Source organism: Perca flavescens, chromosome 9, assembly GCF_004354835.1.
Source record: "Perca flavescens isolate YP-PL-M2 chromosome 9, PFLA_1.0, whole genome shotgun sequence".
Classification (NCBI taxonomy): Eukaryota; Metazoa; Chordata; class Actinopteri; order Perciformes; family Percidae; genus Perca; species Perca flavescens.
Window position 1 is genome coordinate 30,147,367 of NC_041339.1, and position 26,375 is coordinate 30,173,741.

At 40.2% G+C, this 26,375-nt stretch overlaps 1 protein-coding gene across 2 annotated transcripts in view; it reads right to left on the minus strand.

Moving 5' to 3' along the window:
- atp11b (ATPase phospholipid transporting 11B) overlaps window positions 1–26,375 on the minus strand; it is a 59,158-nt gene that overhangs the window by 20,034 nt on the left and 12,749 nt on the right. For both annotated transcript variants that reach the window (XM_028587959.1, XM_028587960.1), the window contains exons 3-25: window positions 25,851–25,940; window positions 25,026–25,106; window positions 23,760–23,867; window positions 22,713–22,841; window positions 21,522–21,625; window positions 20,745–20,792; window positions 20,161–20,225; window positions 19,643–19,724; window positions 19,400–19,550; window positions 17,989–18,186; window positions 15,875–16,033; window positions 15,279–15,466; window positions 9,778–9,846; window positions 9,548–9,621; window positions 9,118–9,221; window positions 7,999–8,180; window positions 5,198–5,401; window positions 2,082–2,235; window positions 1,887–1,989; window positions 1,586–1,731; window positions 1,302–1,361; window positions 575–702; window positions 186–324 (exon numbers count right to left, since the gene is read on the minus strand). In XM_028587959.1, coding sequence (XP_028443760.1) covers window positions 186–324; window positions 575–702; window positions 1,302–1,361; window positions 1,586–1,731; window positions 1,887–1,989; window positions 2,082–2,235; window positions 5,198–5,401; window positions 7,999–8,180; window positions 9,118–9,221; window positions 9,548–9,621; window positions 9,778–9,846; window positions 15,279–15,466; window positions 15,875–16,033; window positions 17,989–18,186; window positions 19,400–19,550; window positions 19,643–19,724; window positions 20,161–20,225; window positions 20,745–20,792; window positions 21,522–21,625; window positions 22,713–22,841; window positions 23,760–23,867; window positions 25,026–25,106; window positions 25,851–25,940 — 2,766 coding nt within the window. The remainder of the gene's footprint in view (window positions 1–185; window positions 325–574; window positions 703–1,301; window positions 1,362–1,585; window positions 1,732–1,886; window positions 1,990–2,081; window positions 2,236–5,197; window positions 5,402–7,998; window positions 8,181–9,117; window positions 9,222–9,547; window positions 9,622–9,777; window positions 9,847–15,278; window positions 15,467–15,874; window positions 16,034–17,988; window positions 18,187–19,399; window positions 19,551–19,642; window positions 19,725–20,160; window positions 20,226–20,744; window positions 20,793–21,521; window positions 21,626–22,712; window positions 22,842–23,759; window positions 23,868–25,025; window positions 25,107–25,850; window positions 25,941–26,375) is intronic.

Consider the following 26,375-nt stretch of genomic DNA (forward strand, 5'->3'; position numbering starts at 1 on the left):
TGAAGAAAGACCTGCAGGAAACTAGACCCATCAATAACAATACCTCATCATAACATGCACACACATTTCTTTCTAACCAACTATTCATTACCTAAAATGGTTTTGGAAAATCCTCTCAGCAGGACAATTTCTTTTCTAGGAATTTTACTATGAACAAACTGTACATCGCGCACGCACACACACACCTGTCCATTGCCCATAAGCGTGGTGTCCTCTCCCATCAGTATGTACGATCCGAAGAAGAAGATGAAGGCGTGACAGAAACCCAACAGAGTCCAGTACAGGAACGTCCGGAAAGACAGCAGGGAGTTCTTGCTGATGTCCCTGTAGGATACAAACAGTTTTTAATTTCTTAAAGGATATACTGTATCAAACCACACGGTCATGCTTCACTGTGATGAATAAGTTGATAGTTACATTTTTTTTTTTTTTTTAATGAATGACCAAATAGTATGCAGATGGCAACAAACTCAAACTATGTTCTGCTTAACTTTACTTAAAATGTTATATATAAAAGTGTCCCACAAACGGCTAATTTGTTAAGTGTGCACCTTCAGATTACATGTAAACGTACCTGTACAGGCCAGGTTTATTCTGCAGTACGTGTGGATGGACCAGCTGTTCAAACAGACTGTACACCAGGATGGGCAGCGAGGTGAAGCAGATGTTGTACAGTGTCAGATAAACACTGTCGTACAGAGTCTGGGATGGACAGAGACAGCATTTCACTTAACGCCAATCTATTAGCTGAAACTGACAGATGCAAGTCATCTAACCTAACTTAAACAAAACAGGCCCAGAGCTTAATCAGTGTCAGATACACAGGCAAAAAAGAACGGCAGACATTTCTGAGGGCAGATGTCATTTTTGTCTAGGACCAAAGTAATTACCTTTATAAACTTTAGCAACAGACTTAATGTAAATTATAGTTTGATAAATCATTTAACATAAGTCCTAAAGCTGGGAACATTAGAGTAGTTTAAATGCAAAAGGCTAGTTTCACTATTTAAATGTTAACACAACTTTTAATGGCTGCACACATTGAGTAAAATGTATGACTGAATCTCAATGAAGTTCTGGCTTTTGGAGCATTTTGAAACTTATAAAAGAATATCAAATAAAAAAATGTTAATCAAACTGCCGCATCCCAAGTGGGATGAGCGGAAAGAAACCTTCGGTATCGTTAAAAATGCATTATGTGATGTCAATGACAGACTGTGCAACATAAAAACCACAAAAAAAAAAAAAAAAAAAAAAATCTACGATGACATATGAGCGAGTGGAGAGATAAAGATACTTACTTGTTGCGAAAACAGACAGAAGAACTGGTATAAAAACTGCGGCGTGATAAAACACACATTCTAGAAAAAACAGAGTGAAGGAACAAAACATTAAAAACATTGCAGTGAAAGGTTACATGCCCAAACAGTCTTGTTGACTTGGACAAGGAATGCATTTGAATTAAGAAATTAAGATGAGCGAGTCCAGTGTTTTTAAAAGTGCTTTAGACCTTAATTTATGTAGCACTTTTCAAAAACACTGGATTATTCGTAAAAGCATTTGCAAATAAAGTTTATTTACTTACCTTGTAGAAAAAGTACTGTACAAGCGTAGCTATTCGAATGTAGTAGAAGTGACCGTGGACCAGCAAAAGTTTAGCCAGGAACTTAAATCTGGCAATTGCATAGTCACTGTTTCTCACGGCCTGACGACCCTCCTTTCCCATGATACCTGGAGACGCATGAACAGACATATATTGGAGGATACACAGCAGAATACAATTTAAGACTTATACTGTGTGTGTGTGTGTGTGTGTGTGTGTGTGTGTGTGTGTGTGTGTGTGTGTGTGTGTGTGTGTGTGTGTGTGTGTGTGTGTGTGTGTTTACCTATGCCCACGTGAGCTTCCTGTATCATACTGACATCATTGGCTCCATCCCCAATAGCCAGTGTGATGGGTTTCTCTGGGGAGGTTTTAAAAAGACGCACCACCTGGACAGAAGATAGTAACATTGACATCTGGACATAAGGGCAATGTATTAGTATTTGTGTGTGCGTGTGCGTGTGTGGCAGAGGACTGGTACCTTAGCTTTCTGCAGCGGGGCCATACGGCAGCACAGCACAGCTGAGCAGTTTTTACACACTTCCATAAAGAGCTTCTCATGTTCCCTCAACGCTAGGGACAGACTGGCCCCATCCACAACTAATCCGTGCTGTATAACATGGTCCTCTTTTATCCTGGGAAAAAATGAAGAAGAGAGAGTTAGAAAAGAACAGAACTTGAGTAGATAAAAGGACAGGAGCGGAAATACCTAGTACCAAGTACTACGATCTAATGCTATATTAGATTTTACTGTTAGTCCATTCAGCAGCACATTATCTCTTAGTACATTGATGTGTTGTTCAATATGCATTTGTTACAGATAGATTCTACTTTTGTATAGAAAGTTTGTATTTTAAAGATTAATCACTTAGGAGCATTTTTTTTTTATAGCTCAGACAACCTCATCCTTTTTTTTGATGCAAAGTATGTTATAGGACCTAAATAGGGAATTTAAATATTTAGGTCCAGTTTCAGAGCTAGACTATATTGGAAACAAGCATACAAAGAAACACCACTACAGTCACTACTGCAATGGGTGTTCCTTCTTGCCCACAACCTTCCAGGGCTCCACAGCATGGATGTATTAAGAGAACCTCGACAGTAACGGTTGCCCTTGGCAACCAGATTGAGTCAATTGGCAACTGTTTTGTGGCCTCTGGTTGCCCCCTTTGGTAACCACCTATTCAATATTGGTGTTTATGTATATTAACAAATCAAAACTTACAAAACTGGAAAACCTTATTTCAAAAGAAGTCAATATTATTCTTGGTTGTTTCTGTTAAGTTTTAACACTAGCCACGTTCGTGCGCAACACAACATTTCAGCTGTTGGCGACCGCTTTCCACACACGCCCGTTTTCCGTGAAAAGATACATGCAACGCAATTTTCTGTTCACGTTAACGGCGCATGTTAAAATCCGGTGCTAATATGGCACAAGTGCCCAGTATCTACCGGACGGAATAGCAATGCGGATTTTGGTGCCTCATTACGGTGCCACCTAAATGTCTGCGCTGCTCTCTGATGCTCCGAAACAGATGTTAAAAAGGTAACAGAAGCATCGCTGCATGTCACGCTAGTTAACACTAATAACACGTTACACCAGGACATACAACAGTCTGCCGCTAAAGCTATGTGCTAAAAGACACAAACTTTTCACAGATGTGAATAAAGGTTGCGTTACCCTTTTCTCATCTGTTTTTGTCATTTAACGGCAATTAACTGGTGAAATAAGTAATTATTGTTAAAAGTTTTAATAATTTAAAATTCCCCCCTTTTTTGTGCTGATCAGAAAATTTATCCGCTCCGTGAGTTAAAACCGTGATCCAATCCGTGAGTTTTGTGATCCGTTGTACCCCTATTTGAGAGGGATGGGAAATTATATCGCAATCCATTCTCTCATTGTTTCATTATTAAAATGTGTGGTATAGTTACATAAGAAATTAATTGCTCCAAATATAGGCAGTTTAAAACATGGCATCCGTATTGTCAATTTCGGCAACCAAAAGCTGATGCCTGGTTGCATTTTCAGCCTGCCTACTTCTTAATTTTCTTGCAGAAACTGGCCTCTAGAAAACAGTACAGTAATCTAAAGTTTTATATAAATCATAAAAACATGACAACAAATTAAGGTCCAGACAGTTTTACGCTGTTGTAGACGGTAACAACGGGACATCAATCAAATGAATGGTATACGATTAAGACCAAACTATTAATGTAACAGTTAATGAGCTTCAATGTTAAGGCTGAATGCATTTTAAGACGTATATACAGAGGCACTCACAAGTTTATGAACCCATGCTAAAGTTGACTAAAAAGAGGAATAAAAAAAATCCATGTTTTGGAAATTGATCTTAATGCCTTAATTTAAAAAATTAGGAAAAGGACACCAATTTTGTTTGTGAATAAATAATGTATCGTAAATAAATAAATGTTCTTCCTTAAAATAAATAAGTATACGCACCGCTATGTTAAATTCCCATAGAGGCAGGCAGATTTTTATTTTTAAAGGCCAATAAATTTCATGGATCCAGGATACTATGCATCCTGATAAAGTTCCTTTGGCCTTTGGAATTAAAATAGCCCCACATCATCACTTGACCTTCACCATATCTAGAGATTGGCATGGGGTACTTTCCATAAAATCATCTCTGAATGCAAATCAAACCAGCTATTAGGTTAACTGAAATAAAACCATGCCAATATCTAGGTATGGTGAAGGGTATGTGATGATTTGGGGCTACTTTAATTCCAAAGGCCAAGGGAACTTTATCAGGATGCATAGTGGATCCATGAAATTTATTGGCCTTTAAAAATCTGCCTGCTTCTATGGGAATTTAACATAGGGGTGTACTTACTTATGCCCCCTGTATTTTAAAGGACAATTCCAGCGCAAACGAACCTAGGGGTTATTAACTGATGTGTACCTACTCTGTCGCTCTCTGGGACATGTTTTCATGCTAATCGAATGAGTTTGGAGCTTTGACAATGCTACCGCGGACCGCTGGTTAGCTTACAATGCTAGTATTTGGGGCATGGGGACACTCAAATTAAATCGTTATTTAATACCACTAAAAAGGCTTGAAATATCACCACACCATAACGTTAGCATAATGAGGGTCCCTAAATGTGAACCGAAGCATTGACAACATTGTAAGTGTGCAGATAGTTTATTAAAAACATAGATTATAAAGACGGTCGCGTTCAGATTTACTTGCAGGAGCCATCTTGGAAACCAGTCATGACTAGTCGAACGCCGTGCAACGTGGAATCTCCATAGACAGTAAGGGAATCTCAGACTAATTCGCACGGCGCTCGTTTTTCGACTAGTCATGACTGGTTTCAAATAACCCCTAGGTTCGTTTTGCGCCGGAATTGTCCTTTAAGGAAGATCATTTATTTATTTACGATACATTATTCATTCACAAAGAAAATGTACCTTAAAGGTTGGATTTTTCCTCATTTTTTAAATTAAGGCATTAAGATCAACTTTCAAAAGATTTTTTTTATTCATCTTTTTAGTCAACTTTAGCATGGATTCATAAACTTATGAGTGCCACTGTATTCTTTAGTCAAAAGTAAAATCACAAACACACTCACCTCCTGGCCAATCTGCGGAGCTGCTCAGCACACTCGTTATCAGAACGTTGTTGCAGAAGCTCCAGGATATTCATGGTCCTGTGGAAGTGGCCACAGGACAGGCTGACACTGACTGCTGTCTCATGTTTGTCCCCTGTCAGCACCCATACTTTGATCCCTGCCAGCCGCAGAGCCTCAATGGTCTCCTGGACTTTGTCTTGGAGCCTGAGAGAAACAAGGGAGGGAAAGAAGATAAACCATGTGCTGTATATGCAACGGTCCAGTGATCCCTATATATAATTACATTAAATCAATTCCCAGGTTAACATATACTAAATGTTGTTTTAGACTTGTTGTGGTTTGGGTGATGAAGCTAGCTGGCTTTTAAACCTGGTGTTTTATTGCTCTGGTTGTAGTGTGGTCAAGCCACAGAGGTTTGTTAGTAATTCAATACACCTATTTGGGGATTGACAAGAACTCTACATTTCTTAAAGCTCCTTTTAATAGAGAGGTGAAGTCTGTGAGTATGGACAAACCTGCTTCAAAAACAAACAAGCACACCAAAAATAAATCTCATTCACTATAGTTCAATAAATAGGGAGTCACAGAGTTGACTGTGAAACTAAAGGCTCCTGGCATCCATGGTTGCATGTTATCCATGTTTGATGAGGAGATGGAGGGTAAAAAACTGACTTGAAATTGGGCAGCACTGATGTTTTAAATAATATTATCCTATTTCTAACCACAGTTCAAAGTCCCATGGCATGAAAATTTCACTTTATGAGGTTTTTTAACATTAATATGCGTTCCCCCAGCCTGCATATGGTCCCCCAGTGGCTAGAAATGGTGATAGGTGTAAACCGAGCCCTGGGTATCCTGCTCTGCCTTTGAGAAAATGAAAGCTCAGATGGGCCGATCTGGAATCTTTGGGTTACCTCCCCTTTCTCTGCTTTGCCCGCCCAGAGAATTTGGCCCACCCATGAGAGAGAGAGACATCATGGCTTTCAAACGAGCAAAGTGGCAGTTGGTCAAGGCCACACCCCCACCCTCCACCTTCCCCCTCCCACTCTCCTCCTCAGACACAGAAATGGCACATACTAAGGAAAGCTCATTGTGGCTCTAGTGGCTGTAATTCTGCACCAAGGCTGAATTTCGGGAAAGAGACTTCAGATACAGTATTAGGGGACCACTAAGGTCTATATAAAAGCATCCAAAAAGCACCATGTCATGGGACCTTTAATACTCCTAAAGAGGTTAAAATATTATGAATATGATCTAACAAGGCCATGCCTGTCAGCGTAATGCTATTCATATTTGGCTCAAAACAGAGAGAAATTCTTGTCTTATCTTCTATTATAGAGGATATCTTTTGATTGTGACCATGTGTGCCTGAGGAGGAATTCATTCCAGATACAGATACAGCACGGAAGAAAGAAAGAAAAAAAAGAGAGAGATAAACAGAGAGGGAGAAGGGAGAGGCTTATGTGAGGAACAGATGGTGAGCGGATGCAATCACTTATCAACATTAGTTCCAGAGAGGCTAAATGACGTGATGAGTCTTTTCTCCCCGCTGACTATACATTTTGTTTGTTTGTTGAAGATTCTCCCGCCTACACTACATGCGTTTCTTACTGTTTTAGGATGCCCCAGATTTTCTCTGAAGTCAAACTATTTTTAATTCACGTAGCTTTAACGGTTATTTACTGTAACATGATAATCTTTAGTTTGATTGTATATTTTTTACTTCTCTAGCTACAAGCAACTCCCATCTTCATTGAGGGTATGGTCAAAAATCTGTTAGCTAGATTTTCTAGTAGACTAAGTCTACAGCCAAGCTAGCAGCTAACTTTTGCTAATTAGCACCAAACACAAAGTGCAGCTGAGGCCAATGAGATTGTAATTAGTTTTGATGGTCTGGTCATAAACCAAAGTATTGGACAAATTAAAATGCTGAACTGACAATGGCACTAGAGGAAAAATCAAAGGATCACAGTTATTAAGATTTATCTTCTGGGGATCTAGACTGCCTGAACCCAATTTCATGGCAATCAATCCAATAGCTGTCAAGACATTTCACAAAAAAAGTCACCCTGTTGGTGTGGTTAGCAGAAAAGCCAGAAGATCACCAAAGTCAGTAGGCCAGTCCTGATAAATGTCCACCAAATTCATGACTATCTATCCAATAGTTGTTGAGATATTTCAGTCTGGCCCCAAAGTGGAGGACTGACCAACCTTCAGACCAATATTGCCATCCATACAGCCATGCTGTTTGCGTGGCTTTAAATGCACAGGAGCCACTAAAACGTCAATCTAGAGCCACATTACATAGCCAACCATGTGGAAATAAAACATACGTTTCATCCTAACAGTAACTATGTTATTTACTCACTGCCTATGGCAACACATGATAACAAAGCATGTGTGTTACATCATTTGACATCATAATGTATGTTGGATATCATTGTAATTGGGCAGTTGAAGTGAATTTCAGATGATAGTTAATCACCTATACCATTTAGTGGCTTTAAATGTAAAGCCAGTAGCCATACTGTACTCAAAAGGCAGCAACTCTTGATTTTGAATCAACTTCTTCCTACTGTATGCATCAGTTAATACAGATTGTACATACATAACTATATTAGAGGCGAGCAAACAGGGTAACCTAAACAAATCCAACACTACATTGTGATACTCCTTCTGGTTGGAATGAACTTATAAGATTTCTATTTGATGTCAAAGACATAATATGCATAAGAGGATGGGAACAGGTTTTCAGGAGGGGTAACACCAATATATTCAAATGTATTTGTTTGTCTCCATACTTGTCCTCAACCCCCGTTGCTCCCAGCAGATGCAGGTCTCTCTCGATGTAGCTGAAGGCCTCCTGTAGCCTCTCCTCCCTCTGCTGCAGCGCAGTGCGGGCAGCGTTCAGATGCCTGTCCACATCAATGTACTCCTCTGGGCTGAAGTGGCGACACGCTACAACCAAGGTTCGCAGACCTTTCTACAGTCGGAGGAGCAGGGTGGGTGGTGGGTAGAGAATAAACAGCAGACACGAGTCAGAATATAAGAAATATGAAATGAAAAGAAGAGAGAAGAACATTTAAGAGGAGGAGAAAGATGTTGATATGAAATGATAAATGTAAAAATGAAAAAACAAGGAGGGGGTAAATGTGAGAAAGTCAAGAAGGGTAGGAGAAGAAGAGAATGAAAAGTGAGAAATATGGAAGCAGAGAGAGAAAGAACAGAAAAACAAATTAATGGAGTCTGGCTTTAAAATCACGGAACCAGCCTGAGGGGTAGACGACCACAAATCAACCCAGTCCAGAGCACTGACTCCTGGGTACTGACGTCCGATGACATGATGTGGGGGGCGGATTTGTGTGTGCGTTTGTGGCTGTTGTGGTGACGAATTTACAGTCTAATGGAACACAGAGCAACAGAGCCAAAAGTAATCACTTCAATGCTGGGAAATGCCAGGCCTACGCTCACAGAGACATGCATTTCTGAACACATGGACCAAGAGGCAATACAGAGTCGGATATTTGAAGGTTTCATTATAAGATTGAGGATAATATTTTGTGGCAAAATGTGTTATATTGAGTTTATTTAATGTGTCTCAAAGGTCTGCTTGTCTACTCTCCGTCGTATGGGTAAAATACGAATATTGATAGCGATATTAACTTAACAGACTGTCACCGGTAGATTATGATTTACCACAAAATGAAGTACATTTAATCTAAAAGAATAAGATATGTAAGTTGATCAAGTGTAGCGAACATATCAGCAACTCCTTTGACTACAGATTGTCCGCACATTCAGAGAAAATGTTCTGAAACATGTATGATGCGAGTTAGCTGACCACTCCACACTGGAGAACCTATTGAGACAACACACACATTTCAAAAATCTTTTGCATTTTTTTCTTCTTCATTTCTCACCAAGGCAAATTCGTCAACATGCAGTCTCGTCTTTTCTATCTCTCCACTGGTAGTGAAAGGCAAGATGGCCGACTCTGCACCCTTGCTGAATAGCACTTGGCCTCCTTGAAAGTCAACACATATAGAAAGAAAAAAAAAATACATATACTTTTGAGAAAATACTATAAAAATATAATTAAAAACTGTACATTTGTACACAAAATTAACTCATGAAAAGCCTTAACATATTCATTTCCACTCAAACCATTTTAATGTATTTTAAATTTAAAAAAATGTCTTGTCTTATTAGCTTTTATAGTTAGCCTGTCATGCTTTTTGATCTCCAGTCTTCTGTTTGACCATAAGATCAACATGATCAAGTTTTGATCGTAAATTGCTGCGGTCAATATTTTGTTAACAATGCTAAACATATTGTGTAAGGTGGAATTACCTGAGGGAGTCTGCAGTATGACGCTCATCCTCCTGCGGTCAGAATCAAACTCTAACACATGGAGCAGTTTGTATCTGAGAGCAAAGAGACACTCGTGTTGACCTCACAGGACAGACATGACCATTTCTTTTTTCACAGGTAGCTTACACAACGGTTTGTCTGCAGTCTAGAGGTCATGTTTTTATTGCATGGGTATTTGTTGTTTAAGAGATTCACAGGATTAGACGTACTTCTCTGATTTGCCAAATGTTTTGATCTCCATGGTATCTCCACTGCTGCGAGTGAAGGTCACTCCGATCCTGAGGAAAAACAGACCGCAGTTAAACCTGGAATTCTTTGGAAAATGGAAATTGGGCGATAATCCAATTTGGAGTTTGGAAGGCTTTAAAAAAGGTCCCATGGCATGAACATTTCACTTTGAGGAGTTCCCCCAGCCTGCCTATGGTCCCCCAGTGGCTAGAAATGGTGATAGGTGTAAACCGAGCCCTGGGTATCCTGCTCTGCCTTTGAGAAAATGAAAGCTCAGATGGGCCGATCTGGAATCTGCTCCTTATGAGGTCATAAGGAGCAAGGTTACCTCCCCTTTCTCTGCTTTGCCCGTCCAGAGAATTTAGCCCACCCATGTGAGAGAGAGACATCGTGGCTTTCAAACGAGCAAAGTGGCAGTTGGTCAAGGCCACACCCCCACCCTCCACCTTGCCCCCCCCTCTCTCCTCCTCAATAGCTACAGACACAGAAATGGCACATGCTTAGGAAAGCTCATTGTGGGACTGGCTCTAGTGGCTGTAATTCTGCACCCAGGCTGAATTTTGGGAAAGAGACTTCAGATACAGTATTAGGGGACCACTAAGTAGGGGTCACGATATTGAAAAAATTTGATATTGCGATATTGATAATGAATATTGCGATATCAATATTAATTTAAATATTTTGAAACATGTAAAATTACCAAAGTTACGGGAAAACGCATCAAAATAGATTTCATACATGAAGGCTGAAAAAGGTGACACATCTCTACCCCCCACCCCCGAGAAGGAAATGGTCACAGTTAGAGAAATAAATACTTTTAAATCCAAAAACATGGTTCTTGGGACTTAATACTTCTGAAGTAACTTTTAAGACGTGCTTGAAGGTAGCACCAGAGAATTTCTGTTTACTGTTGCCAAGCAACCAGGAGTAGGCTAGGCACGCCCAGGAGCGCCCACAAGCGAGTGCATGTCGCTCTCTTTTGTAGCTAATGTGACTGTGGGCTGAGTCTGTGTTTTTCAGACAATGGCAGCTACAGTCTGGTGTTACAGTTCTCTCCAGTGAAATACAGACACACTTTTACACCGTTTAGCTGTCAGCATTTTAACCGTGCTTAGCTAACATTAGGCTAACGTTACCTGCTGTCAGGTGTAGTGTTAACTAGTGTCCCGTGCGCCGATGTTTCAGTTCCCTCTAATGTCCGTTTCGGAGAATCAGAGAGAAGCGCAGGTGTTTAAGTGGCAACTAAATAAGGCGCCCCAAGCAGCTGATGTTTATACTTCTCCGCTGGTGTGTGTCGAGCCAGCCTGTGTGTGTGTGTGTGTGTGTGTGTGTGTGTGTGTGTGTGGTGGAGCGGGGAAGAAGTGAGAGAGTGACGGCGATTTTCTTCGGAGTGAGTAGCGACTCTAACGCTAAATTGAGAGAAACAAAGTGTCTCCCCTGTTCTTTCTGACCACGGTGGGAAATCTGGAGCATGAATAGTTAACCCTCTCCTTGATTTCATGTTGTCTATGGAGAAGGAGAACCAGGAAATGAGTCGGGGGAAATGCAACGCTACCAAGTGATGTGTATTTTTCGAGAGGTGCATCAAAGAGTGTAGATGTAACAAGAGGCAAAACTCAATAGAACGTTGTGCTGCAGCTTGCAAAAGAAGAGTCTATTGAGTGCAGCTCCGTGATCTTGGACTGAATGCAACACAATGTTCTATTGAGTTTTGCCTCTTGTTGCTTCTATACTCTTTGGGTACATGTCGGGCGGGATGCAACGCAAACAAAATATCGCATAATTATCGTGAGACTTTCGGTATATCATCGCGCAACGTGATATCACGATAACGATATTGAGTCGATACATCTTACACCTCTACCACTAAGGTCTATATAAAAGCATCCAAAGAGCACCATGTCATGGGACCTTTAAAGAGGGCGATAAATGCTCTAACTTGTAGCTATAGCACTCCCCTCTAACCACTCAGGGCCCTATTTTAATGATAATTGCAAAATGGTAGGTCTTGAGACTGTATAGTCTCCAAGCACACCTGCTGTTTTGGTTCATGTATGTGCAGCAGCACCAAGTTCAAAAGGTCTGAGTGAGGTGGAATACAAATCAGGTGCAGTGATTAATAAATACGCTCTCAGCCAGTCACATCCCTGGTCTCATCACTCTGAAACAGCTGAGCCAGTCACTGTGAAGCATGACAACAACAGCTCAACCAATGAAAATACACTTCTTTTGGGAAATGATAGTGGATGAAGTAACACGACGTGCAAACACAGGACCACAAATCTGTAGCCAAAGGCAGGTGTGTTTTGTTATGGAAGTTTCCTTTGCAGCAGGGGGAAGAGTTTTCAGAGTTTAGTAAATTGAAACAAATAAGACAGACTGAGACTGAAACCAAGTTGGGTTTTTGTATTTTATTAAAAAAGATATATTTGCAAATATAGGATCAACATGATTTCACAAAAGGCCGCAGCCCAGTGTGGAGTCAGTTTCTCAAACGAGTGAACAAGAACACTAGGCTTATATGCATCTTCAGAGTGACAGCACACACGCACTTAGATTATTATGACGCTACAATTTTGACAGGCAATCTGATACACGTGAAGACAATCAGAGAAATACCTCACCTCCTCCTCCCTGTATGACTTTCACCCCCCCGTTTGATAGTTTTGGGGAGAGCTTGTACCTTTATCGGTTCAGGCAAACAGAGCTCACAAAATGTTCCAGACTGGATGTCTCACAAAGTTAGAATCAAAATCTACATGTGGAAAATGAGATAAACTCTTTCAGCATTTGTGAGAGAAGTGAAGTATGAATTAAACATAAAAATATAAGGAATTGTGCTTAAATGTAATTTTGCCATTACAGTTTCGATCTGTATTTTTATCATTTGTACAATGATGATTAAAATGCACAATAAAAAATGTTGATGATGCCGCTGATATGATCGCATCAGTCCCATGCTATTTCAGTTTTTATTCTACTGGATTTCATGTTGTAAATGGTTACATTATAGATTGTTAATATTTTCTATATTGAGTGATCAATTTATTTATATATATATATATATATATATATATATATATATATATATATATATATATATATATATATATATACACACACACATACAGACACACACACATAAATAAATAAACATTACATTTTAAGCATTATTAGGATATTGCTGTGCATTTGCTCCAAGCATTTAGTTTGCACTAGTTGATAAAATCATAGGACTGACAGTGACGGTGCCGCAGAAACCAACATGGTTCCGAGACGTCTATTTTGAGCATAACATCTGAGACCCGGTGTCTACCAAAATACAGCTTACTCGCTTTGCACTGCCTCATTTTTTCAGTTTGCACTTCTACTCGTATCTGTACAGGCAAGGCAAATTTCAAGGTCAGGAAAATAGCAAACAGTGGGAGGAGCACAGCTTGTGCTCCCTGTTGCACCACAACGAAAATGATACCCTCCTCAGTTATTAATCCTCCTCAGGTTCATGGAGGGACGGTGCTTACAGTTTATGACATGTGTCTTTACTGTGGGGAAAAAGGTGGCACATCCTACAGAAATGCAGGTGAACAAATACATGACCAAGACTCCAAACAAGGTGATAAAATGTAGGTCCTCCTTGTTAAATTGTGTTGTAACATTAACGGAGTGTTATATTTACGAGTGATTATTGAGGTTATAGTTCCAACTGTCTCCTTTCAGTTCAAATGAGATCTTTTATGGTGAATGAAAGGCTTGATCCGACGAAGTAGGTCATTGAATCAAATCGAAGCATTGACGGCAATGCTGCTGCCAGTTCTGCCGTTGTTTGTCTTCTTCTTCTAGTCCGTAGAAAGAGCATCGTCTGTAGCATTTGCTCATTAGCGCCACCGCTGTTCAGGAGAAGACTGCAGCTAGTGTCGCGAGCACCAGCGCAGGTATAAATATTCACGGCGATCTCATGATGTCACATTTGTATGCGCCAGCTGGGCTGCGTCCAGTATGTAACGGCTTTCAGGCGCGCTAGCAAAGCAGATAGCCAGACAGCCTCTGCTACCGCGAGCGTTTTTTTCCACATTTTCTTTTTTTTTTTTTTATTCGAATATTAATTTTCACCTTCGAAATTTGTTTTTTAAAAACTATTTGAATATATATTCAAATTTAGAATATTCGTTGACAGCCCTAGTCATGGGTGCAGCCCTTCACAGCTCGACAAAATAAATTTGATGGTATGAAAACTAAATTGGCCAGGATAACTGACTCCACATACCATGAAGCCTGAAAGTTTTGTAAAACAACACAGTCTGACAATTTAGATGAGCGCTACACAGCCACAATTCTTAATAGTCAGTTTACCATTGTTTTCCTGTAGAACTAGAGAATTGTTGTAGCTCCCCCATTTATCAAACAGTATAGTAGCACATGGTCACTTTCAATTAATGTTCTTTCCCCTTCTGAGCCATTTTCCACACAGACATGCTTGAGGGTTTTCTACCACTCCCTGAACATTAAATGGCTGCCTGTTCTATATTTCTGTGACAATAAAATGAACAAGAGAGTAAGTGCCCCTTTCTATTTAACCTCCACGTCCTCCAAGGATTTCAATGTCCCTTAGCAGCTGACACAGTCAGAACAGGTAGAATTTAAAATGTCAACAGCCAGGATTCATATTGGTGCAATGGTCAAGAAATGGCAGATATATTATATATACAGTGCTTTATGGTGTTTTGTTTCCTTGCATCATTGGACACACTAAAGACTTGAATTTACACATTACCTGAGTACACACACACACACACACACACACACACACACACACACACACACACACACACACACACACACACACACACACACACACACACACACACACACACACACACACACACACACACACACACACACACACGCACACACGCTCACACACGCTCACACACGCTCACACACGCTCACACACGCTCACACACGCGCACACACGCGCACACACGCTCTTCTGGAAGTACTGCATGTTGCCATAATACACACTACGGGGCAAGTTTTCTCAAGCACTTATTTCCTTCTCTCAAGCTCACCTTTGACCGACTACTGTATTTCTACGCTCAATTCAAATTTCAGCTGTTGATTTGTTCAAGCTATAGGTGTGTGTCATAAATATAGCAGTGACTGTTAACGCTGGATAATTAGACAACAGATTTATGTCCCTAAATCTCCCACGTCAAAATAATCTGTGGCACCCCTACAACGTCGTCCAGACACAGTGGCCTAACAACAGTAATGCCAATACTACAACCAAAGGAATACAGCTGCTTCTAATTTTCTGTGTCAAACAGGTTTAAGAAGTGATGGTTGGTAGAAACAGCGGGGACAGGGCAGGAGCATTGCATGCACCATTGCACTTGCATTAATCAACTAGCTTAGCAGGTTCTTCAACCTATGCACTAAATTTAAATAAGAGAAGTCTCTTGAAGAAGCTCTAATGTAACCTTACCTCTTTGTGGCCTCTACTAAAGCTTTCTCGTCCGGTGAAGAGGCGTAATATTCCATGTGATTGGAAGAGAAACCGTTTGCGTGGGAAAACGGGTCTCCTCCTCCAACCGGGCAGTCTGGCTGGTCGTAGCTGATCTGAACCGTGTGACACAATGACACTGCCTTGAGAAATAACAATTCCTCACCGATCTGGGTGGAGAGACAACAGGGAGGGACGAGAGAGGAAGAGACACCATCAATTCTTATTCTATAGAGTGACACACTGTATATCATTGTAAAAATATGTCAGATGTGATTCAGTGTCACAGAGTCTGGCTGATTTGGGTAAAGTGTACACTGTATGTTTGCACATTTTGTGCATATGCTGCCACGAACAATAAATCGTATCAATTAGCTGTGCAATCACAGGTATCACAATAAGCATTTTCACATCTCTATTTCATAGAACAAATGCATTAGTTCAATAGCTTGAGGTAAAAAGCAGTCCCTAAGTTAATTAAGTCATATTTGATGGGAGCAGTTAAACCTATGAGATAGATAGATAGATATCTCTCTATCTCTCTATCTATCTATCTATCTATAGTATATATGAGTTACCAGGTGAGGTGTAGAACCATCTGGTGTATCGTCAGTCATTCCTTCTGGTACCAGTTTACCGTTGACTTCGCGGTACTTGGTTCCGTTAATTGAACACTCACGGAAGTGCATCTCGTTTTCTGTTAGCGTCCCCGTCTTATCTGTAAACACGTACTCCACCTAGGAAACAGAAACACAAAGATGCACGCATAAGTTTAGTATTATGTAGTTGAGTAGTAACGGTGAGGCAGAGATCAAGTTCCCTTTCATCATATTAGAATGAAATTCTATGGGTTAAATATTACTTTTAATATTATACTTAATATGGGTGTGATGAGACGCTTACTCCACGAGACGAGACATCACGAGATTGGGTTCACGAGAACGAGACGAGACTTTAAAATTTTTTTTAAAGAAATCCTCAATGATGAAATATATGAATGGAAAATAGTTTTTTTATTCAACTGAAAAAATCACAAAATGCAAAACAATTTAGGTGCCTTTTGAAATCAACTATTAATGATGAATGTTATTTAACTTTTTTTTTTACTATTTTAATGAATCATATGCAGTAAAGGACATGCAAACACTGCAAAATGTTTTGTATAAAATCTACCAACTGGCTTCTGCCCTGTGAAATCTAACTCCTTTCCACAAATCGAACATAAAAAAATAAACAGTATAAATAAAATAAATGTGTAAACAACAGAAAATGTTTGAATGCAAACAGTAAGTGTATCAATAACCAAAGTACTGCTCTCTCAAAACTACAAGTGCAAACAGAAACAATTTTTTTCTATAAGATAAACTACACAGAACAGCCTAAGATATGGTCATGTTATTTTTCAAGAATATAAGCATGTCGACTATTTCTGGCAGCAGTTGAGACCTTTGGGCAGTAACTATGTCTCCTGCAGTAGAAAAAACACACTCACTTGGAACTGAGGTAGCAGGGATGGAAAGGTATGCTTTGGCAAGTGGAGACAGCAAAGGATATTTAGGAGTTGCCGAAATCCAACATTTTCCACCACAGAAAATGGCCTCATATCAGCTGCAATGAAAACGCCTATGTCCCTCGTTATTGCCGTGGCTCTTGCACTTACCGGTGGCAGAGATGCAAAGGCTTTTAGAGTTGTTTGGCCTTTTAATGTTTTCGTCGCGGGTGCTGTAGTTGGTAGAGAGCTGTGGTGGTGCTGTAAGTGTTTTTGCATAGTGCTCGTGTTAGCTTGCGGTATCGGCATTTTTTTCTTACAATATTTACATATTGTGTTCGTCTTGTCTGTCACTCTTTCGCCGTTTATTATTTCCGCAGGAAAACCAAAATGTTTGCACACAAATGATTTAAAAGTGGCAGGGGGATCTTCAATAGTAATTTCACGCTCCATCACGCTGACATCACATCGCCTCACGAGACAACTTTTCACCTCGACGAGAAGTCTCGTCACGTTTTAATCTTGCGAGATCTCGTAAAACGAGATCTCGTCACACCCTTAATACTTAACACTTAAATTATGAATAAATGATATAGGCATATTTACTGCAATACAACATACTGCAGAGCCATTAAATCTCTAAACAGCTCTCCATCTTTGTACCATCACCTCATGGAAAAAAGGTTCCCCTAACGTGCCTGTATAAATTGTACATCTCTTCACACTGGTTTTCTAATACTACTTTTTATGCCAACCATACTAGCGGTAATTTATTTATTGCAAAGCTGTGGATTTGCGCTATGCATCCCTATGCAACGTGTCACTTTAAACTTGGCATCTGTTATTTTAGCCTCCTGGACGGTCATCCAGGTATGTAGTGATCGGTGTCCCCTTTTTATCTGCCTTTTTTTATCTGCTTGCGTCAAGTGTGATCCCATGTGGGATACCATGTGTGTATATATTAGCTCTATGTTTTTTTGTTGTATTGTGTTGATGTCCTGTCATGAGCACACTGAAGCAAATTCCTAGCAACTTGCACCGAGTTGTATGGCAATAAAGTATTGAATCTTGATGTACATTACACTACACATACTACAGAATATCTGACGGCAAAACTTTTTTCAGGCAAATGTGTATGTGAGTGATGTAAAGTTATATGAATCTTTTGCTCTATGCATGTGCTCCTGCACTTCCATTCCATACCTGGCCCAGCTCCTCATTGAGGTCAGAGGTGTTGACCTGAGCTTTCTGGTCACTCTCCTCGTGGTAAAGGTCCAAATCCCAGCCAATGAAAAAGGAGCCCAGGAACTTTTGCATCTCCACAGTAACGTAGAGCGAGATGGGGATGATGAAGTTGTAGAGGACCAGAAATGCCAAGAAGTCTGAGATGAATTTCAAGATCTAAAGAAGGATAGAGTAAATTTAATAAAAAACGGACACAAGAGGAGAAAAACAACTGAGGAGGATGATGGGTACAAAAAATGAAAATATGGGAAGTCCGTAAAAGAATTAAAGAATCCTCAAAACCTTTAAAAGTAAAAATATTGTCATCTGATCTGTTTAAAATAACTTTCCAAGTGGCAAATGATTTTTGTATTTATACTCGGCTAAAATTGTCCATGTTCCATCTGATATGAAAAATACAGAAATGCACTTGGCAATGTTGTAATGCAACGTCATTTGGTCAATGGAGGAAAAGATTAAGGTTGCAAAAGATTTTTGCTTAATACACATACACAGCCATGCACAGAATGATCACTGATCCTTCTAAATTAAAGCAGGCAGGGCAATTCATTCCCATTATGCAGTTAATAACGTCATGTGAGAGGAAAGAAGAGTGAGAAAGGACCACAGACAGAGAGTATCAGCAGCCATACAAAAGACACGTATATGACGTGTTATACCTGGAATTGAGCTCTAACAAAATAAAGAAATCAATTTCTCCTTTTTTGGACTTGAATATTGTAATCTTTAGGCCTTACATTTAAAAAATGTTCAGACTTTTGAAGGACCGATAGATTCCCTGGAGAAAGTATATAGCTGTGATGTGGAGACATGCAGTCATTGGTAAAGGGTAAAGACTGTAATGGGGCCAGAGGATTTATACTAAAGGTAAAAACAAAGCCATTCATTTGTTGCTGGTATAAGGGAAGCGAATGTACTGGACTGTGATTTTTTTTTCCCCCTCTCTCTCAATACATAGAGGCTGCTGTTCTCTCTGACTGATTGGTGTTGGCAGGTAGGCAGATAGGCCAGCAGACTGTCCCCATGAAAGACATTTCCTCTCTTAAGCCTTGTCACAAAATCTAGAGTCACTAACACCGCCCTTCCAGCATCCTTCTAGGACTCTGTGTGTGTATGTAGTTTCAAGCGTGGGCTAACCGTTATATCTTCACTAAACTCTCTCTATTAACTTATATTGGCAGTAGGGAGAAAAAGCCCATTATTATTTGGCATGGGCATTATAGTGGAGAAAAAGGAAAGCAAAAGAGACAGAAGTGGAATGTGGACTAAAATCTCACCTCATCTTATCTCTGGGGCTGATAGCCTGCACCACTTACAAAGGGAAAATCAATAAGAATACATTCTGATGCCTAACGCGAAGAAGACTTACAGGACTGCTGTTTCTCTCCTGTTCAGTCTTTTGGTTGTAGAAAGGCTCGTCCCATTTGTCCTCAGCTTGCCAGGCATACTTCAAGATAGTGCTGAGGACGGCCTCAAACAGCAAGATGCCCAGGTAGATGATTAGGAAGGTGTTCATGGACCTGACACAGGAAGATATTTTAAAGTTGCGTGTTAAATTAGGCACATCTGAAAACTATTTTGCTTACACCGAGAGGCAACAGAAAATGCTCACTTCTCTACTGCAGAGCGTTTCTGGGACTTGCATTTATAGTTGAGGGCCATCTTGGACTCCATTCCTGTGTAAACAGCCACACCTGCAACAGCAGAGTTGGTTGAAGTATTACATCCAGATTATGGGTGATTAGACCACTATACTACTGATGAATTGCACATGAAGTCATGAGAACATAACACCCAATTATAACAGTATACACGGACACACTAGTCTTGGGTTGACATAATCAAACCTCAGGCATATGATAATTGGCCTGTCCTACCCATATTGTCAACTGAGCTTGGCTTGTCTGTATCACAGCTGCGACGTGGCTGTGTCACACCTCTCTATCATGCTTCCAACATCCACTGGAATCATTTCAGAAGCAACCTGAGCTTGAGCCTGTCTTTCTCTCTCAACTTTCCTATTGTAAAAATATATTTACCCCCCTAGCTGCTCCCCTCTCAGGTGGAGGTTTTGCTTTTGCAGGATCCTTTATTTATTTATTTATTTTAATTCTACCTGCATTGACTCACCAAAAATCTCTTTGGTATTTTTCAACCTGGCTCCTCGCAGCAGCAAATTTTCTGGACCCAGCGGTCTGACACAAAAGCAAACAAAAATAACATAAATACAGAGAAAGATGGATGTGGCTGTAATAGGATTTGGGCACAAACAAGACACAGTTGGAACTTGACATAAACATTTAACAACAATCTATGAGGCTCATACATCTTCTGTATATGCAATTAATCATTTTAATTCTGCTGCTCATTTTTGTCTTTTGGTGGCATAGTAGCCTACTGCTGATAACATATCTGAGATAGTTTAGTCCCTTTAGGCCGGTGTGCAGGTCATTTTGTAACATGTTGTAACCCTCTGCTAAAAGCACATTACATGACCAACTATGGCTCACACAGATATGCTGTCATGTTTTACCCTCAACTACTGTCCCATTTTATTTGTCTGATGGTGTAACCTTGGTAGCAGTACATGAATCAGAAGGCCCTGTATCCATATTATTGGGGGTGTCGGTTTAGCAGTGCCTTCAGCTTATCCAGCACACATATAATTACTAATTTAATTATTAGCCAAAGCAGCTGGACAAATCTGGTCTCACCTGACTATCTCCTCTCCATGCTGAGTCACCGTAATCCGACCGACGAACCTGGAAAACGCCAAAGGCATTTTAGTTGAGTGGTGTGAGAGAGACAGTAACTACGTTCACATGCACACATGAAACCAGGCTACTGGATTAAATCTGGAAATCTGAGGATTTACATGCATTTTAATAACCTGATTACTGTAAAACGTGTGTGTATATGCAGCTGGTCAGTAACCATAGCATCATAGAGAGCGACAGCGACCAAGAGAAGTGGAAGGGCGAAAACTGCCACCGAAACAAACTGCCTGATCTAAATATAAACTGATCGATCCTAAAGTAGAGCGGAAGATTGGTTCTTGAAGAGGCGTTGAAGCCATCTCACCCCATCATCCATTTAATACCACATCTCTTGCAGGGCATTTCTAACATGTATTAATCATATGGCTTTTAAAGTGGGTTCTGGAGACTTCTAGGGGTCTTTGGGGACCCCAGAAAATAAAGTGAGTGAAAATCATCTGTACTTTAGTCAGTTATACGATTAAAAATGAATATCGAGAATAAAAGAATAAGCATAAAGATTTTTCTATATGAGGATTCAAAAGGTAGAATCTTTATTTCTAATGTTCTAAAACGTGTTTACCAGGAGTATCCTTTGCTTACTGTACATGCTTCACATATACAAGCACACTGAGTTTACACCTGTTGTATGAAATGTGCTAAATAAATAAACTTTACACTGGACGTTTCATGCTCTCATCCTAAAAGGTGTGTGTATACACAAGTGCCAACTACCTGTACAGGTCGGCTTCCGGTTGTTGACACTCCACCACAGCCTGCAGAGACTCCAGTTGGGACACCGACTGACACACTGCTGTCTCTGCCACAGAGTAGTGAGTCTAGATACAGACGCACAGTTAAATGCTAATGAATGGGACGCATTGTTCAAAATTGGACAAATGTACGTTACAGTTTATCATACTAAAGAACAAATAGATCTACAAAACACTTTTTATTTATAAAATAACTGGTTCAACTGGTCAGTTGCAGCTGCTGTGCAAGGGAGGAGGCAGCAATTCAACCCTGACCAAGCGAAGGAGGGAGAGTGTCAGAGTAGGGTGAATGAGAGGTCTGTCTCTACGGTAATCACCTATTCAAGCAAACCCACACTTGCAAAAATGACTGAATGTTTGAGTAACACATGGAAGAGCAACACTGCAGTGCATCTACTGCGAAATCTGTTCTCCTATGAGAGTAGCATGGTGCAGTGAGACACTCGTCAGCAGCCTTGACTAGCTGACATGGTTACCTTCACTTCACATCCTTGAATGCAGCCCTGTGTCGACTCCATTTGGGACCACTGTTCTAAACCTCTGACACCCAACATATTCTGACCCTGAACAAAACAGCTGAGCTCTTTTTGCCAAACTTGTCATATATATATATATATATATATATATATATATATATATATATATATATATATATATATATATATATATATATATAGTCAAATAAACCTGGTCCAATAATACTGTAGCTACAGTATTTTTGTCAGGCTGGGTTTAGGCATTCCTAAAGAGAAAGGATATGAATGTGCTTCTGCAGTATTACTGTGCTATACAGCACAGTGTACAAACAGCTGCAGCTGACAGCAATTTATATAGATATCAAATGGTGCAAAGACTGTTCAAACCCATTTCTAGGCCAACACCAAAAAGCCACTATTCTGTATAATTAAACTAACAGAAGCAGCAGCATCTCATTAGAGAGGCAATTAAGCAACAACGCCTCTGGCAAGACTGTGGGGGTTAGGAGAGGTGAGCAGAGCACTTTCTAAATACAAAATTAAGATTGTTGTATTATCACATCCAAGCCATTTGAAGACTTATTCCGAGAGATCAACACACACACAGGCTGGCATTAGTTGGCTTGTGGAGTTTGCAGTTTTGAATCCCTGGATATGTCGCTATCTATTTTACCTACCTTTAGGTTGGTCTCTCCATCGAGGCTGGCTGTGGTGATGTGGCAGGTGCCATCTCCACGATCTGACGACAGCAACGCCAGGTCAGCTGGGAACGTCTCGTCTTTAGCCACACGAACAATGTCCCCCACCTGCACACACACACACACACACACACACACACACACACACACACACACACACACACACACACACACACACACACACACACACACACACACACACACACACACACACACACACACACACACACACACACACACACACACACACACACACACACACACACACACACTTTATAGAGCAGATATTAAAACTATAAAAAACAAGTGTTTGTATTTAACAATTCACAACCGTCCTGAGTGGTGCTACACCACAGATGCAGCAATGGTGCACTTGCAAAACAGATAATGGAGATTTCAGAAGGGGATGGACATGTCAGGCTTTATCCCAGCTGTGTACATCCATAGAGTCAGACTACTGATTTGGCTATGGACACACTTGTTACAGTGTCTGAGAAGCCTGAGCTCTGAGGATTTGTGTGCACAGGTAACAGGCATAACCAGGCAGCAGACAACTCATCAGTAACAGCAAAGGTAACAGCAAGACATATTCATGATAACTGTGGGCTGTAAATATGCAAACAGCTCTCATGATAACTGTGGGCTGTAAATATGCAAACAGTTCAAGAATTGGGTAATGTTTATGGTTTATGGTAGATACAACACTACAACAAATGCAACATTCACAGAAAATGTTCCATCACATTTGTGTTGGACACTATGAATGCACCAGTTTCTTGCAATTGTAACATATACAAAAGTTCTTTTCATTGACATCTTATATTACCTATTATACAGACTAGCTCTACAGACACACCATGAGCACCAGGAATTTAACAGCCAAGCTTAAGTTATTTATGGCTGTTGACTATGAGCTGCGTAAAAGCTATTTTTAGGTACTTTAGCCCTGTTCTTAAACAGGGTCTAAAGCTTTGAACTTGAATAACTGGTATAAGTTCCCTTAGGGTGTTGTTTTTGCCATCTTACCCTGATGTTCTTGGATCTTGTCTGCACCAGACTTCCACTGCGAACCACAAACACCGGAGCTCCATTCACCTCGTTGTCCGCTTTGTGTCTTAGCCAATCCTCGTAGCCCTTATGAAGAAATTCATTCAATAAGCAATCACGTACAGCGATATAGCATTATTGATCAACAGTGATGACATGGTGCTGGCACAACTAGTCACTGATCAACTGAAGAGCCCAATAGGTGTTTAAGCTAATCCAAACACAGTTTTTTATATTGAAGAATTAAATTTGAAGTGTCCGCAGCTCAAGGCCAGATAAGCGGCGCGAACTCCACCGCTCGCCGCGACCACTCTATGATCCTCGTTACTCGCTTTAGGTGCAAGTTTTAAGAGTTATAAAAGAGTTACGCAGCAGTCAAGGGAATCAGATTAGAAAAAGAGCTTTAATGTGCACGAAAGAAAATCAACAGACAAGAAAGCCCGAGCAAGTACCGGTAAGCTTGCTAAAGATTCCTTTGTCTTACTCCACTTTTTATCGTAAAAAAGAGAGATCCTCCCCCTGCCAAATTCTCCAATGACCACCTTCAGAATATGCGTGTAAAGCTTCAATTTGCTACTTTTGAAGCTTAAGACCACCTCTTCTGGGGATTTCCCACTGTATGGAGTCATTTTGCTGATCTTGCAGTTTTGAGAAAACTTTTCACTGGGTGGACTATCCGCAACTAGCGCGACTGCTTCAATGGTATATCATCGTGGCTAGTAGCGACTGTATCGCAGCAGACTTATCTGTGGATGACTGCAGCTACACAGCAACTGACGCCTGTATGAGGGGGGAGAGTCTACGTGTAGGAGTGAAGAAGGCAGCTGCTGGAAGCACTAAGACCAGAGAAAGTCTATGACTCCCAGCAGGCAGACACACTGACATCTCTTATCTGTATCACATTGATATACGTTGTATATGTCCCCATAATTCAATTAAAAACCAGATTTATCATATTTTTGCCACAACATTATCTATGCCAAGTTCATCACTGATTAGAGAAATAAAGCCTCCTGAATCAACTGCAGCATTTTCACATTTAAATAAATTTAACATTGTGACTTTTAAGAATTTAGAGGAATGGTTCAGGTTTTTCTAATCAATTTAATTTTAACTGAATACAAGTTGGATATCTGAAGTCCCCCATTAAAACAATACTATTAAAAAAACTATAATACTGCATGTATGGCAGTTCCTCATTTTCAGCCCAACAAAGAGGAAGCCATCATGTGCTTGTGTTCTCACCTGTTTAATGGCAGTCACTGTGATCACAAAGAAGAGAGGCAGGCCGCTGGTGACTGGGGAAGTTGGGGTGTCTATCATTAACTGGAAAGACAAGTACAGAGACGAGTTTGCAGAGATTTCAACACATTGGAAGTGCAGCAGAAAGAATATGATACCAGGGACTCAGAAACCGCACTAGGAAGACAACAGAGAGAAGTACGGGCTGATGTGTTAAACAGGAAACACCTACAACTTCCCTCAGAGGTTAACTGCTAGTTCTCACACACACACACACACACACACACACACACACACACACACACACACACACACACACACACACACACACACACACACACACACACACACACACACACACACACACACACACACACACACACACACACACACACACACACACACACACACACACACACACACACACACACACACACACACACACACACACAGTTAAGAAACTTCTACACATAGAGAGCCTTTTCTAGACAGAGTCATGTCTACTGCACTGGCTTCACTACATAGGCCCACATAAATCCAGAGAAGGCTGAATATATAACTACGTTAGCACAGGTTGACTGATGCATAGTGAAGGCTTAACGCCTAGGGATGGCTGTAAAGACACACGTATTATTTAATGTGTGGGTGTATTGTTTTAATACAGAAGCAGACCTGTCTCTATACTGGTGCCTAGAAGTGGATGAGTCACTCTCTCACAAACACACATTTGTATTTAGGAAAACTGAGGTCGCACTTGACTCGTCACCATCTGAGAGGAGAATATGTACCTGCAAAGAATTGTGCGTGTGCTTTTGTGAGTGTCATTACCTGTACAAGGAAGATAACAAGAAAATAGAAGTTGGCTATCCTTCTGAACTGCTCAAACAGATTCTTGGGGACAAAATTCCAAATTGTGTACTGAAAGAGAAAGAAAAAACAACTTTTAGGACAAAGACTAAGAAAAGGTTATTTAGCAGGGTATCTGTGGGTTTCAAAAAGCCATATATTCCCATGAATGCAAGATGGCCTTGCATTAAAAACAAATACAATGTACACAAACAAATATACAAGGTATGTAAAACTAGCCTATTTCTGAGTATACTATACAGGCACATTAAGTAAACAAATACCATGAATTTGTTGTTGAAGGATATTAAGTTGAACTATTTAGTGTATCACACACACAAAACATGCTTGTCATACTTATCCTGTCACTGCATGGCTGACAAAAATATAGATTTATAAAAATGAAAAATCTTTAGGTTTTCTCCTCAGACAATTTATTTTCAATTTGTTTTAATACTTGCTGCCTTTGTCAACATTTGCACATCGGTAGCTCCAAATAAAACGAGT